This window comes from Cervus elaphus, chromosome 15 (genome assembly GCF_910594005.1).
Source record: "Cervus elaphus chromosome 15, mCerEla1.1, whole genome shotgun sequence".
Taxonomy (NCBI): Eukaryota; Metazoa; Chordata; class Mammalia; order Artiodactyla; family Cervidae; genus Cervus; species Cervus elaphus.
Genome location: NC_057829.1, coordinates 24,301,357 through 24,318,099, shown reverse-complemented (window position 1 = coordinate 24,318,099; position 16,743 = coordinate 24,301,357). Strand labels below are relative to the sequence as shown.

General features: G+C 35.5%; 1 protein-coding gene across 7 annotated transcripts in view; it reads left to right on the top strand.

Moving 5' to 3' along the window:
* Positions 1 to 16,743, top strand: part of HERC4 (HECT and RLD domain containing E3 ubiquitin protein ligase 4) — a 126,282-nt gene that overhangs the window by 10,184 nt on the left and 99,355 nt on the right. For 2 of the 7 annotated variants that reach the window (XM_043927062.1, XM_043927063.1), the window contains exon 2: positions 7,197 to 7,289. The exons of the other annotated variants lie outside the window; for them this stretch is intronic. In XM_043927062.1, coding sequence (XP_043782997.1) covers positions 7,241 to 7,289 — 49 coding nt within the window. In that variant the 5' untranslated portion in view covers positions 7,197 to 7,240. The remainder of the gene's footprint in view (positions 1 to 7,196; positions 7,290 to 16,743) is intronic. 7 annotated transcript variants of the gene reach the window in all.

Here is a 16,743-nt window from a genome sequence, read left to right as displayed (position 1 = left end):
GTAGTTTGCAATGGGTCATATCTGGTTTTTATAGAAGGGAGAGAATTTGGAGGTAGAGAAATTAATTAGACTATGAGAGTAGCTCTTTAAAACAAGAAGGGAGCATGAGATGAGGGAGACAGAATGGACAGGCTTTGGTAACCAGATGGAAGTGAATGGTAAGGGTAAAGGGAAGAGCCAAGTATGATCCTTGGTTGACTCAGGAATAGAAATAGGGAATCCTGGAAGAGGAGGAATGTTAACTTTTATTTTAGGAGGAGAGAGAGAAGATTTGGTGAGGTGAATTGTGTTTTGAACTTGGTAACAATATTTAATCAGTAAATTCAGTACTGTGAGGAAAAAGAATAGAACTAATGGCATGAAATGTTTTATTTTATATTTTGTTTACTCTTCGGTTCATAGTAGTTTAGCATTCTTCTTGGTTCCAACCTTTCAAGAAATTAATAATCCACTAACGATATTTAATTTTGTGCTTTTGGAAGACTGTTTGAAGTACCTAGCAATATAACACCTTTGTAAATTTGAAGTAATCTAAATGGTTGCCTGCTCTATTTCATGTTTTGTAAACTTGAATTTTTACATATAGATAAAATTAAAACGTTTGTATTTATAAGGTGCCATTTGATAGACTGCTTATTTGAGTTTTATTAATAGGTTCATTTGCTTCATTTAACTGACAGAAACCTATTAGTTAATTTTGTCTGACTTTATGATTTCCAGATTTTATTGGAAACAGAGGTTTTGAAGTCACAAGATGTCACATAGAAGTTGTGAAATAGTTGAAAGCTGAAATAGTTTTAACTATTAATTGTGTGTGTGCTGGCATCTAGGCAAGAGCCCCTGAGAAATGTGCCTTCTGAGATAATGATCTTGCTTTTGTGAAAGGGAAATGAAAGTGAGAAAAGGAATAAAGTAAGGGTAAAAGAGACCCTGAGCAGAATTTGGTTGTTCCACGTCTTAGCTGTAGCATGTGGGATCTAGTTCCCTGCCTAGGAATTGAACTTGGGCCCACTGCATTGGGAGCCCAGAGTATCAGGCACTGGACCACCACAGAAGTCCCTACCAGGTTTTAATTTCAGAAGCAGAGCTTCTGAAAACAATTGGAGGAAATTTTGATTCTTTACCTATAAGTTTTTTGAAGGAATTTGTGATGCCTTCTCATTGTTGGTCCCAAGTCTTTGTGAATCAGCACATGTATACTTTCTGATTTTTGATCAAGTTATTGCTCAGCTATAGATGACATAACTAGACTATCTAACAAGAATGAACTTCATAGACTTACACTTATTTCTTGAAGAATAATTAGGTAAAATTCTGCAAGGTTGCTGTTACTTTTGCCTGAACCTAAGATTATTTCTGCACTCAGCTGGGGAGCTGAGTAAGTCTCTGCTACTAGGACTAAGAGGGGAAGGAAACACTTAGAAGTTAATATGACAGTGTAAAGGAGAGAAGAAAGATACCAACCTCGTAGTTGGAGAAACTTACTAATGAGAAATATTATTTGGAATATATTAGGTACAAGGATGCAGACATTGAAAATAATGTAACCTCCATTATGTGCCAGGCACTGTGCTGAATCCTTTATACATTATCCAAAAGCGTTAAATCCATCCTGCACAGTACAGTTAGCTTAGTTTTATAGGTGAGGGAAATAGAACTTCAGGAGGTTAAATAACTTGCCCAAAGTCAAAATTAAAACCTGGTGGTCCAGTGGCTGAGACTGTACTCCCAAGGCAGGGGACCTGGGTTCACTTCTAGTCAGGGAACTAGATCCCACATGCCACAACTAAGACCTGGAAAAACCAAATAAATAAGTATTAAAAAAGCAAAAGAGAAAAAAACATCCACCTGGTGAACACCTCAAAGGAAATCTTTGACAAAATGGAAATAACCTACTGAATGGGAGAAAATATTTGCAAATAATATGGCCCATAAGGGGTTAATACTCAAAATACATAAATAGCTCATACATTTCAATATCAAAAAGCAAAAAACTTGATTTAAAAATGGGCAGAAGACCTGAATAGACATTTTTCCAAAGAAAACATCCAGATGGCCATTAGGCCTGTGAAAAGATTCTCTACATCACTAATCATCAGAGAAATGCAGATGAAAACCACAATGAGTTATCACCTCACACTTGTCAGAATGGCTACCATCAAAAACACCACAGATAACATGTTGGCAAGTATGTGGAGAGAAGGGAAGCTTTGTACACTGTTGATGGGAATGTAAATTGATGCAGTCATTGTGGAAAGCAGTATGGGGGTTCTTCAAAGAAAGAAAAAAGGACTACTGATTCTACTCCTGGCCATATATTCAAAGAAAATGGAAACACTAGTTTGAAAAGGTACATGTAATCCAGTGTTCACAGCAGCATGATTTATAGTCACCAATATATGGAAGCAATCTAAGTGTCTATCAACAGATGAATGGATGAAGAAGACGTGTGTGTGTTTGTGTGTGTGTATATACATACACACAATGGAATACTACTCAGCCATGAAAAGAATGAAATTTTGTTATTTGCAACAACATGGATGTATGTGGATATTATGCTTAGTGAAATAAGTCAGATAAAAACAAAAACTATGATATCACCTCTATGTGGAATCTAAAAAATAGTGAATATAATAAAAAAGAAACAGACTTACGGATACAGAAAACAAGCTAGTGAGTACCAGTGGGGAGAAGGAAGAGGCGGAAGGCAAATATGGTTAGAGGCACTACTTTGTATGACATAAGCTGTAAGGCTATATTGTGCAGCATAGGGAATATAGCCAATAATATAATATATATATATAAATTATATTTACATATACTTGTATGAATATATGTAAATATAATTTATAATAACCATAAATGGAATATAATCTTTAAAAATTGTGAATCACTGTGTTGTAAAGTTGAAACAGATAATATTATAAATCAGCTATACCTCAATTAGAAAACAAAACCAAACCTAGTGGAAGGAAGGTTCAATTAGATGTCAACAGTCAAAAGTCAGTACTTAACAAGAGCAAGAAAAAGGTACAATGACTTAGGAATTAGCTAAGAAATGTGCAACGCCTAGAATATGAAGACGACTTGAAAGCACTTATGAGAGATACAGAAAGCTGCAGTAAATGGTAACCACATTTGTGGAGAGGAATGCTTAACCTACATAACCCTATCAGTTTCTCTAAAATTAATGTCAATTTAATGTGATCCTAATAAAAATACCAAATGATTTTTTCTCCCAGGAACTGGACAAATTGATTTTCTAGTTCATATGGAAAAAATAAACCAGAGAAGTCAGGAAAATTGAAAAATAAGAGCAGAAAAAAAAAGGTATATATATATATAGTTAATAGCATGTTTTAATTTTAAAACCTTGGTAGTTTAAAACCTTGCTAGCCCTACATATGGACATTTAAAATGAATAAAACAATATAGAGCCCAGACATAAGCATGGAGAAAAAAATTCAAGTGAGAGATATTCAATAAATGATCTTGGTATAAGTAGGAGCATCATCTAGTGTATAAAAAGTTGGATTTACCTCATGCCATGTATATATTGGATAAATTCCAGATGAATCAAATATTTAAATGTAAAGGCTATAATGATAAAAATGTGCTTGAAGAAAACATGGACTGATTTTTAAAAAATAATTTTGTAAACTCGTGAGGAGGTCCTTTTGGCAAATTAAGCACTCATCCTCTGTGCTGTCCCTCTCCTTGCCCCTAGTTCAGAAATTGCACTTTTCCCTGTAGGTCGCATGAGAGCCTTGATTGAAGACATTGTGTTCTGTCTGAAGAGTATTTAAGGTTTCCAATAAAATGTACAACCCTCACAAATAATGGTTTTGTTGGAGTCAGGAAATACTTTCTGAATTGTGAATAGGCGTAGAAAAGGTAAGTTGCATAGAAGTAAAAATAATTTTGCTAGACAGAAGTCACGGTAAACAAAGGTAAAAGGCAAACCGGAAAATACAAAGTTTAATATTTATTAAAATCAAAGTGTAAATCTCTGAGATATAAAGCACTTCTAAATATTGATGAGGTAAAAACAGCAGAATGGCAATGGATAAGAACAGGCACTTCACAGAAAAGGATATACAACTGACTTTTAAGCCGTGAGTACTCTTCAGCCTCATTCATACTAAAAAGTGCAGAAGACCTGTGTATGACTGGAGTACCATCTCTGCAATGAGGCTGTCAGTAAATAAGTGTTCATAGGTTTTTACAGTGGTTATTTTGCCATCATATATCAGAATTACAAATGTACATACCCTTTCTTCAAGACATCCAAGAGTACAGCTGTTGACTTGATAGCTCCGTTTGTGTATACAAAGTGAGTGAGACTACAGCATTGTTACAACAGCAAAACGTTAGGAGCGACACTGTGGCAGTCTGTGTGCTGAGTTGCTTCAGTCGTGTCTGGCTGTGCGGCCCTGTGGGCTGTAGCCTGCCTGGCTCCTCTGTCCATGGGGTTCTCCAGCCAGGATTACTTAAGTGGGTTTCTATGCCTGTCTCCAGAGGATCTTGCCAACCCAAGAATCACACCCACATCTCTTAGGTCTCCTGCATTGGCAGGCGGGTTCTTTACCACTAGCGCCATCTGGGAAACCCGACAGTTGTGTGTTAGTCACTCATCATGCCCAACACGGCAACCCCATGGTCTGTCCATGGAATTCTTCAGGCAGGAATACTGGGGTGGGTTACCATTCCCTTCTCCAAGGGATCTTCCTGACTCAGGAATCGAACCCAGGTCTCCTGCATTACAGACAGATTCTTTACCATCTGAGCTACCAGGGAAACCCCGGTGACAGTCTGTTGGGAACTGGTAAAGTAATTCAGTCAGTGTAATGTAAATACTATGTAGTTAGGAAGAGAATGAGGGAGGAGTTTGCACATTATTACAAGATAAATTGAGTGACAAGAGCAAGGTGTAGAACATGGTGTATAAAGCTATATTTTGGATTAGAAAAAAGATGTATTTGCTTATAGATACATTTGCTCATACATACTCTTGCCTGAGTACTGGAGTGGGCTGCCATTTCCTTCTCCAGGGGATCTTCCCAACCCAGGGATTATATCCAGGTCTCCTGCATTGCAGGCAGATTCTTTACTGCTTGAGCCACCAGGGAAACCCAAATAAAATAAAAGGGTAGGCTCTGGAATTAGAGTGATTTGGTACAAACCCTGTACCCTTGTAGCTATGTTATCTTGGGCACTTATCTTTTACTTTTTAGCTATGTTATCTTGGGCACATAGCTTAGTGTTTTTGTGTTAAGTATTCTCGTCTGTAAAATGAGGATAATCGTGCCAGGGGTAGTTGTAGGGATTAAGTGAGCCATCACTGAAGTGCAAAGAACAATGCCTGGCATGTGGAAAATGCTCAGTAAATGTTTTCTTAAAAGAAAAGTAAGTCTTAACACTGAAGTAGCTAAAATACGCTGTCTCTGTATTTGCTTTGAGATAGTATATTTATAACTGAAACTCAGGCATTTATTCAACAGAATATCTTTGTCCTAAACATTGTGCTAACCATAAAAGTATATTCTTCTTTATGTTTAGTTTACATTTACCTTGTTGAAGCTCATGTTAAAAAGTTATACCCAAATTTCCCCAGAATGTATGTTTATTTCACTTAAAGGTAGTGTTGTATTGGAGCAAGATATAAAATACATTCCTTTACTGTTAGACTTTAAAGATACATAGTAATAACAGAAAAAACAGATTTTTTGTTGTTTTTGTGAGAATTACATAAATGATAGAAGTTAGATTCATTGTTTATTTTCAAAATTTAATGAATACTTAATTAGAAGATTTCTTAGTCTATTCAGGCTGCTACAACATAAATACTATAGTCTGGGTGACTTACACAACAAACATATTTCTCTTGGTTTTTGTCTGGGTAATCCAGGATCAGGGTGCTTAGATTTATTATCTGTTGATAACTTGCTTCTTGGTTCACAGATGGCCATCTTTTCATTGTGTCCTCACGGCAGAAGGGTGAGGGAGCTGTCTAAAAAAGGACACTAATCTCATCAGTGAGGGCTTCACCCTTATGATCTGATTATCTCCCAAAGGCCTACCTCCTAGTACTGTCATGTGGGAGGATAGAATTTCAATGTGAATTTGGGAAGCGGGCGCAGGACACAAGTGCTCAGTCTGTAACAGAAGGTGTAGTTTGTGTACTGGTAGTTGGAGGAAAAGACACTTAAATCTTTTTTTTCCCCCTGCTTATTCACACTTTTAAACCTGCCCCTCCCAAAGTGATAAGCAGCCTTTTAAATTGAAAATAAATGCATTTGGCTGCAGCTTTCTACTCTTATTTTTGCATACATAATTATTTTAGTATAAGTATGCCTAAATTTATTTGCTTAGTATATAAATAGGCTGTTAATAGAAAATGGGATATTTGCTGCTTATATTGTGCTTGACTGGGAAAAATTTATACGTTAAGAAAATCAAGAAAGACAAATAGACATTTCTGAGATTATAAGATGTGAAGATATAATGTGTTGCTTTAAAATGAGAAGATAAAATGTGGAGAACAAAACAGGAACAGTTTAAATGGAGACCACTGCACTGTTAGCTGTCTCCAGCTCCACAACAAGCTGCTGAGATAGCCTCTCTTGTTTATTGATGCTTCTTCAGTTCACTTAGCTTCAAACCTTAGATTCACCTTAGAGTCAGCTTCCTAACCTGTAGCAACAGTGTTGACTCAGTTGCCAAAATCTTACTTTCCTCAGTAACTTTCTTGTGTCTTTTCATTGCATTTGCAAGTGGCTAAATATGTTATCTTGAGCTAATTATCTTAAACCCTGGGGCCTGTAGTTTCCTCCTATCTCAATTAAAATTCTTTGCTTTAGTTTAGATCATTACTAGTCTATGCAAGAACTGTGGCAGTAGCTTTCTACCTGATCTTCCCATTCCAATCCATCCATCTTTAATCTTTCTAAGGCATATTTCTGTTTCTGTCTCTTGAATATTGCCCAGATCAAATGCCATCTCCTACATCTCCCTGGTGTGTTGTATAAGAACTTAAGTCATATATTTTGCACAGTATCTAGCACAGTTCTCTGTCATTGAGTACATTAGTAAGTTGCATTGCTATCTTCATATTATGTAATTATTTGGGTAAAAGTCTTCTCTCCCATGTCAGTAACTGCTGGTTAAACACCTTGTCTTACATATCTTTATCACAGAAGGAACACAAGGTGTTGAATGAACACGATGACCATTTTGTTGGATGTGCCATAGAAAGGGAAGAAAGTTACAGTTAAGACTCTTTTGTTTTGGTAAGTTTGTGGTCATCAGCTACTTTATAATGAAAAGTTTAAAATTTATACCTGTTCTAAGAATGTACATATTGGAAGTGGTAAAGTCAAGTCATTGTGGCTGTAAGGGGTAGTGAGAATGAGGCTTGGAAGGAGTTGATTATGCTCACTGATTCTAGAGAGAGGAGGTCACCGCATGCTGCACAGAGCTGAGGAGGAAGATACGAGGTCATCAGGAGGCAGAGAAGAGCCCAGGGAAGATCTTAAGACTGTAGCCTTCATTGAGGTTTTCTAGGGAGAGGCAAACTGGGCAGAATAGACAGTTTAGAATTGACTGTTTTGATTAATTCTTCCCACGCTTTGTTCTATAGGATAGGTTTCTTATTTCCTGGTACCTGGTTCTGGGATGATGTATGGGAAATTCTGGTTTGGTGTGTGAGAATTAGATAAGGATATAGTTGGTGGAATAATCTCTGATTTGGTCAGTTTGTGTATGAAAGGCATGTTGGTAGGCAAGTTATCTTTAGGAATTAGCCAGTTCTGAGAGGGTTTAACTCTTCTGTATCTGTAAACCCCTTCCCCACCTTTCCTATGTCATCAACAAGAATAGAGAAAGTAAGAAAATATAGTTAATTGTCTCTGAGATGAATGAATTCCAAATATACAAGAAAGAATCTAAGAAAACACAGAACAAAAAATCCGCCAGTATATTTTGAGGGTTCATTCTTGCTGGTCTTAGAGATTAAAACAGCTATTTGGTTGATATATTTATATTGGAGTCTTTTTTTTTTTTAATTGGAATCTTTATATTTTCATTTTACTTCTCCTTTCTGCTTCGAAGAAATTAATTTCAGCAGTTTCTAGCCATCCAGAAAGGAATTCTGAAGCAAAAATCTTGTGAAGCCCTAGTACAAGTACCGTTTGAAGTATATATTGAAAGTAAATTATTAAAACATAACCTTGCTGCTTAAGTATTATAAGCAAAAGGACAGTTGTTCAATAGGGAAATGTTTATATTTTAGTGCCTTTGAAGTAGGGATGATGGTACACCTGCCTTATCGGGCTATAAGGATTAAATGAGATTAAATAAAGTGCTTAGCACAGTGCCAGGCACATAATAAGTTCTCTGTGTATGTTACTATATACCTGTATGTAGATAAGAATGCATAAAAGGGGTATGGATTTGTAAACATATCCATTATAAAGGATTTTTTAATATAGTTAGTTACATCTCCATATGAATATTACTGTGTGCTGTCAGCTAAGACATGTAAGTTACTGTATATTTTGATTTTATCAGAAAACTTACTAAAATGTTTTCATGATGAGTTGTACCGTTCCAAATTCCTATTGATAATTATTCGTAATAATTCTAGAGAATAAGCATTTTCACTAAATATTTTATGTTTAGGCTTTATTTTTTTCTTAATTTTTCATATTTTATGATCATTATATGATTATCTTAGTGATCCTTTAAAAAGTTTCAATAAACAATTTTACTTTAGGAGTAGGGAAATAACATGCCTTCAGTGAAGTAGCCATTTGGTAATTTGTTAGCTCTGTCACACAGTTAGCAATATCATTATTTATTAAAGTAAAAAAAGCATTCTGAATTATTTATTGGTGTTATTCACTAATCCCAAGTTGTTAACGTCTTCATCTTTTAAAAAATCAGAATTATAAAATGCATCAACTCACTTTCACTGGTTCAGTTAAACAACTGAAGAACCATGAATGAAAGAAAACCACTGGTAGATAATCAGTGTTGACAATTTAGTGTTTCTTTACCCAGTCTTTTTTATTTTAAATATTTTTGATTTATCTGGCTGTGCTGAGTGTTGCTGCCTGGGCTTTTCTCTAATTGAGGTGGGCAGGGGGCTACTCTCTAGTTATGGTGCACAGGCTTCTCATTGCAGTGGCTTCTCGTTATAGAGCATGGGCTCTAGAGCATCCAGATTCAGTTGTTTTGACACGTGGGCTCAGTGGTTACAGCTCCTGGGCTCTGTAACCGCTTGCTCAGTTGCTGTGGCACACGGGCCCAGTTGTCCTTTGGCCCAAGTTGTCCTCTGGAATCTTACCAGACCAGGGATTGAATCTTTGTCTCCTGCATTGGCAGGTGGATTCTTCACCGCTGAGCCACCAGGGAAACCCTATTTTTCTATTCTTTTCTTTGCACGTATACTTGGCTGTGTGTGACATATTTTTATACATGAATGAAATTATGCGTTACCTTTTAAATTTCATAGTATAGCATTTTGTGAACATTAAATTTCTAGAGATATATATTAAGTGTGCTTTGCATTGCTTTAGTTGGAGTTGAGTTATTCAGGAGGGAAGGGGAAAATCTATAGCAACTAGTGAAGCATGGTAGGCAGAGGCTTTTGAAACTTAAGCTCTGACTGAATTAAACATTTACTAAGTAATTGAAATGGAGGTTCTTAAAATTAACTTTTTACCAAGTATATCCTTCTGACCTCCAGTTTTGTAATTGTTATTAGTATGACTGTGCTTGTTGCTATTCATAACTATTGTTTTCTAGACCCTGATAACTTGAGCATTAAATGTCAACCAAGATTTTTGTTCTGTGTATAAAACATTGACAGCTTTGCAAATTCTGTTGAATTCAAGTTTTTTTTTAAATTAAAAATATACGTAGAAATTCATTCAATTCATATACCATATTAAGAGTTGAGATTAATTGTGGCCTTTGGTCATGCTTGGTAATTGTACTTTTTATACCAGATAGTCCCTGATTTATGAATGAATTGTTTTTAAAAGCTAAATTTTTCTTTGCTCGTGCAAATACTGCTACATGTCATAAATAGGTTTTCAAACCAGTCTTTAAAACACATTATACCTAAGTATAATACTCTGTCAATAATTATATTTAACCTTTGTAACATTTTCTATAGAAAAATTCATTGAAGTTTTACGTTTGGGTATTAGAATTTATCTCTACCCATCATCTATCCTGGCTTGTTTGGCTCTCTTGCTTTATTGGTTCCACAAAGCTTAGGATAAATTTTTGTGAGCAACATTTAACTTAACTATATATCACATTTTAAATATAAATAATACTTGACTACTACTGTCTCTTAGGGAAGAAAATTTATCAGTCTGTGTTAATTATTTCCCTAGTATTTTGGTTTTGGGAAACAGAGGACATTTGATCCTATGGGGTTTGGGTCATTTATAATTTTGGGACTTCAAATATCTTAAGTTCTTTTTTTCTAATTACTGAAATAATATATTTCTATAAGTTTTTAAAAGTTACAGAAATGTTTTAAAAAGTAGAAGCCACTTTTTCCCTTGCATCCTAAAGCTGACTACCAGTATTTTTTATATTTTCATAACTTTATACCTGTATTAAAATACATAGTCCTGTACATGTTACATAAAATGCTGTGGTTTGCATTTTCATTTAATGTTTTTATATTTTCATGTTTTACTATATAGACATTTATTTTAATAGAAGCACCTGTTTCTGTTACATGGATATTCCATATTTATTTATGTACCTGTTACTGGAAATCATGTTATTTCCTGTTGTTTCCCAGAAGGAAAGTTTCTGGGTCAGAGGGCATGCATGTTTAAAATTGTAATACATATTGCCAACTTGCTCTCTCAAAAGCTTTTTTTCCCCCTTATACTTGTATTTAAAGATTGCTTAGAGAAGTATGTCTTTTGCCAACTTTGAAAAATTGTTTGGCATGAAAATAATGTAATTTGAACTATTAATAGAAACTTTAAACTTCAAAGTCAAATTTATCTGTGATTGAATTATTCAGAATAAGTTGTTTATTTCTGTGGACCACTTTTGGTCCTACAGTAGCCAAGATGGTGCTACTTGGCTAACTTGACAGGAATGTTTTGAACCCAAAAATATTTTGGTAAATGTATTTGTTTGTTTGGGCTGCGAAACAAAGTACCACAACCTGGGTGGCTTAAGTAACAAATATATTAGCACAGTTCTGGAGGCTGGAAATCCAATATCAAGGTGTCAAGTAGGGTTGGTTCCTCTTTTGTTAGGACACAAGTCAGGTTAGAGGCTATCCTGCTCCCATCAGACCTCATCTTAACTGATTACAGCTTTGATGACCACTTTCCCAAATAAGGTCACATTCTTGGGTACTGTGGATTATGATTTTGAGCATATGAATTTTGGGGTAACCCAGTTTATCCCATAGCAAGATTTTGAAATCTGTAGAGGAAAGAGGATACAGAGTAACATGATAATGTATTTTCCTTCAAATAGCTGTTCTAGAATTTTGAATAAGATGCAGCTTTTAAGAGAAGTTTGTTGTGAATATGTTGTGACTATGTTGTGAATGTGTTTTTTATAGCATTACCTTTATAACCAAAACACAACTCATTTTTTACTTATTGTTTGCATTGTTTCAAGGTTCTTAGAGCATGCTGTTGGTGATTATATCTTGAAAGTGAAATGAAAGTTGCTCAGTGGTGTCTGACTCTGTCCAGGATTCTCCAGGCCAGAAACCTGGAGTGGGTAGCGTTTTCCTTCTCCAGGGGATTTTACCAACCCAGGGATTGAAGCCAGGTCTCCCTCATTGCAGGCAGATTCTTTACCAGCTAAGCCACAAGGGAAGCCCAAGAAGACTGGAGTGGGTAGACTATCCCTTCTCCAGCTGATCGTCCCGACCCAGGATTCTTTACCAATTGAGCTATCAGGGAAGCTGCTATTATCAGCTTAAAATCCATTTAGCAAAAGACTCTTAATAGACCATCTTGTATATCTTGTGATTGGTTGTCTAGGAAGAAGTGTTTATGTATATTATTAAATCAGAATGGATCACGGTCGGTCAATACTCTTGAAGCTTTTCATGGTGATTCCTGGACATGCACATGCAGAGCTGCAAAATACAAGTAGATTCCCAGCGGAGGTTCAGCAAAGCAGTGGTTTGCCTTCCTGTTACAATATGTCCTTTTTGCAATATATTTGGTGCCACATTTTTTGCATTTTTGTACCTCGGGCAATTTTACCGTTTAAAGTGGCCCCTATGCATACTGCTGAGGTTTTGTCTAGTGTTCCTAAACACAAGAAGGCTGGAAAAAAGTCATTGAGGCATGAGTTTACAGAGTTTTGGCAGTGAATTCAGTGTTAATGAATTATAATATATTAATTAAGATGTCTTTAAATGGAAACACAAAACAAGGTTATGAATGATTGATTGATAAAGTGTTGTGATAAGAGACTTGGAGACTTGTAGCACCCTAATCTTATATTTTCTCTAGGGGCAGTGATTCGGTATTGGCTAAAGAAGTATTTGTGGTGACTTCGTGAAACAAAACTACTGTGAATAATGAGAATCTATATTCCCAACTAGACTAAAAAAGCAAATTACAAGTGGAACAGTGGTGGGGCTTCTTAAAAGGGTGGTGCAGTGGTGAAATAAACCATCATATTTAGCATTCTTTTTTTCATATATTGTGCAGAGTTTTAAATTATCTTTCAAGAAAATGTGAAAGAAGTTTGGAGTCAGTTTTTGTCATTTTCATTTTTCTCTTTTTGTACCTTTCATTAGCCACAGTTGAGAATGAAAAAAAAAATTTTTTTTTCTGTCCATAATGGCAAAGAGAAGATAACTGACAGAGGAACATGTTCATAATTACAGGACAGATCAGAAGGTGAATGTAGATACACCACTGTATGAATATAATGAAATTGATCATATAAATGAATTCTTAATTAAGAGTGAATTCTGGAGATGATATTCTACATGAATTTTCACAAACTCAAGAATTGATGAACATGTTTGTTAGATCCCAAAGGAAATAGGTTGTTCTTAGTTACTTACCCAAATGGAAGGATTTTGTCATGTAACGTTTTACAGTAAGAACTGGAACCTTTTGCTAAAAGGATGTGCAACCATATTCTTCTTTTATGATGTTTGTGCAGCAAAATGGTGTACAAATGAAAACTGGCATTAGGTTAAACATTTTAATTTTTATAAATCTGATAATGACAGTGTTTTGGATTTATGGGGCAAAGATGGCCTTTTTCTCCTTAGTGAAATGATGCCCCATCAGTTTTTAGAAATACTGCATTTTAACAGTGCAAGTGTAAGAAGAACCAGAAGTAACAGTGAGCTTGGACTTGTTAGATTTGTATTTGGAGTATATCTGCCTGATAGTATTTAAAGGATGGATATGCTACTTTTCTCTAGTGCTTTATCTTTTTTGTTTTTGCTCCTGTCTCTGAAAATGTTTTTTTTCTGTTTTTCTCAAGACAGTCTCCTACTCTTTTAAGTTTTCTTTGCTTCTTTCTGCCTCCCCAAACTAAATGGCCCTTTTTTCTTTTCTTAAAGAGAAATATTGTGAGCTATAAATACTGATATGAGCAGTGTTACATTTATCAAATTTTTCTGTGAACATTTTGAAGCATAAAGAAAAGTTGAAGGAATAGCACAGTGGCCAACAGTTAGTATTTTGCCACATATTTTTATCTGTATGTATTTATATTAAAAAAATACTTTATTCTGAATTATAGTCAATTGTAATAATCATGTGCTACTTTAAACCTTTCCCAGCAAGTTTAGTATTGTATGTTCATAATTCTAACATCTTCCTGTAGCTCCCATTTATCAAAGGAATAATAGTTTTTTTTAATTGGCTTGCTTGACAGGTTTTCTTTTGTTTTCTGTCCTCTTATATATCCTCCTTATATTTCCATACTCAGCCTAAATTAAAGTGAATTTAATTCTCACTTTTTCCTCCCTTTTCTGTATTCTTTGGCCTTGAAAGGCAAATGTACTCAATAGCTTGGTGATTAAAACTTCAATAGAGTTAGCATAGTACCTAGTCTATAATAAACTCAACAAATGTTAACTGTTCAGGTTTGTTATGAGTTGTTTGTTTTTTTCTCATACAAGACATGAAGCCAGATTTTCTAGTGAATTTTTTGGTTTGTTTTCCTGGATTTATGTATTCCCTCTTTTTTCTTGCTTATCATTGACTCTCTTTGCAGGCCATCTTGTTTCAAGCATTCAACCAGAATTTGTCCTGAATGTGAATGTCTCAATTTAACATTGATCTGACTTTTCTAGCATACTGGGGAGAAATGGTTGAGGCTTTTCATTCTGATTGGCCATTTGGGAAAAAAGAGTAATTTTTAAAAATTGTACAGAGAACTTAACAGTTTGTATATTTGTTGTCAGGAAAACCTGTGTTGAGTACTTTTCCCAAGGCATATAATAATTATTCATACTCAAAATAGGTATCTTAGTAATTTGATGGGGCTCAAATTCTAAGAGAATCAAAGTTATTTATCTTGAGTTTTTAGTATGTAGAGAAATCTTAAAGAGCTCAGTTAAGTTTTAGTGAAAACATTGGTTTTGATACATTGCTTTAATTATTTTCTTTAATGTTTAATTTTAAAATTATTCAAATTTGAATAGAGAATATATTCATGTGGTTCAGAAATCAAAATAATATAAATACACATTGAGAAGCTTTGCTCTTATATTTATTTGACTACCCTATTTCCCTCTGTATCCACATCCCCTGTAGGTATAATAAACATAGGTAACTATGACAGAAAATAACAAATCATGTACATTATTTCACATCTTGATTTTTTTCCTCCCTTGATAATATACCCTTGAGATCTTTCCACATCAGCTTGCAGCATTTCCTCTTTATTTTTCAGAGCATAGAATCCCAATGTGTGGACAGAATCCTTTATTGATGGATATTTGGAATATTTCCAGTCTTTTGTTATTTTATACAGTACTGCAGATATATGTAAAAACACACATTCACACACATGCATATTTGTATATTTGTATGCTTCCCAGGTGGCGCTAATGGTAAAAAACAAAACAAAAACCAGCCTGCCAATGTAGGAGACATGAGAGACTCAGTTTCAATCCCTGGGTCAGGAAGATCCCCTGGAGGAGGACATGGCAATCCACTCCAGTTGAAGAATCCATACCTTGCCTGGAGAATCGCGTGGACAGAGGAGCCTGGCAGGCTACAGTCCATAGGGTTGCAAAGAGTCGGACACAACTGAAGCGACGTAGCATGCATGTACACCTAGATTCTCCAGCTGGGTCCTCTATAGACAAAGGACAGATCAACAAGGAGAAAAGCAAAATAAGTGTATTGCCATGTGTTCACATGCGTTAGCACTCAGTAATGAGTAACTCAAGGGGATGGTAGAACATGGGCTTATCTAGCATCTTAAAAGAACAATAAATACAGAAGTAACAAGATGAAAAGGGCTTTTTGAGTTTCTGGGTTGGCAATTTGGGGGAGGAAAATGTGTGGGGAAACTTAAGATAAGGGCTATTGAGTAAAGTTTGTTACATAGTTTGTACTGGTACTGTCTCTCAGCTGATAAGGGTCTAGAGTTGTCTTCAGTGATTAACCCCTACCCTTCCTGCTAGAGAGGAAAGGTAGGACACCTCTACAGATTTATGTCCTGCTTTTAGGCACATCGAAAGAGAGCAGAGAGCTTTTCTTCTTAGTGGCCTTCAGTTCAAAATAATCCTTATGCCAAAATGGCATATTTTGAGTTGGCATATTCTGCTGCCCTTTAGTACACAGATGTATCTGTAGGCTAGATCTGGAACCAAGAGGTAAATGTGTATGTTTTGCTAGGTTTTGACACTTTTTTTTTTTTCTTTCATAAAGGTGGTTCTATTTTGTACTTCCACTATGAATATACAAGAGTGCCTTTCCCCCCAACAGATTGTTATCTGACTTTTGAGTTTTATGAGATGAAAAATGTTATCTTGGTGTATGTGTGTTTTTTAAATAAGCTTTTTCAAAAAATTACTTTTTAAGAGCAGTTTTAAGTTCATAGCAAAATTGAGTAGTAAGTACAGAGAATTCCCGTGTACTCTCTATTACACATAGACAAACCCCCTCCCCGCCCCCCACACTATCCACAGACTGTACCACAGGGATATGTTTCTTACCATTAATGTACCGACATTGACAACGTCATATCATCCACACTCATAGTTTACTGTAACATTGTCTGTGTTGTACATTTGATGGGTTTGACGACTATATAATGAAATGAGCCCAGCAGGGTCCTCTGTCCATGGAATTCTCCAGGCAAGAATACTGGAGTGGGTTGCCATGCCCTCTTCCAGGGGATCTTCCCGACCGAGGGATTGAACCTGGGTCTCCTGCATTGCAGCCAGATTCTTTACTATCTAAACCACCAGGGAAGCTCACTTAGTATTGTACAGAATAATATCATACAGAATAGTTTCAGTACCCTAAAAATCCCCTCTGCTTTACCCTTTATCCCTCCCTCCCTTTAAACCCAAGCAACCAGTAATCTTTTTACTGTCTCCAGAGTTTGCCTTTTCCAGAATGTCATATGGTTGGAGCATACATTTTGTAGTCTTTTCAGATTGGCTTCTTTCACTTAGTAATATGCATTTAAGTCTTCTCCATGTGTTTTTATGGCTTGATAACTCATTTCTTTAGCACTGAAAAATAT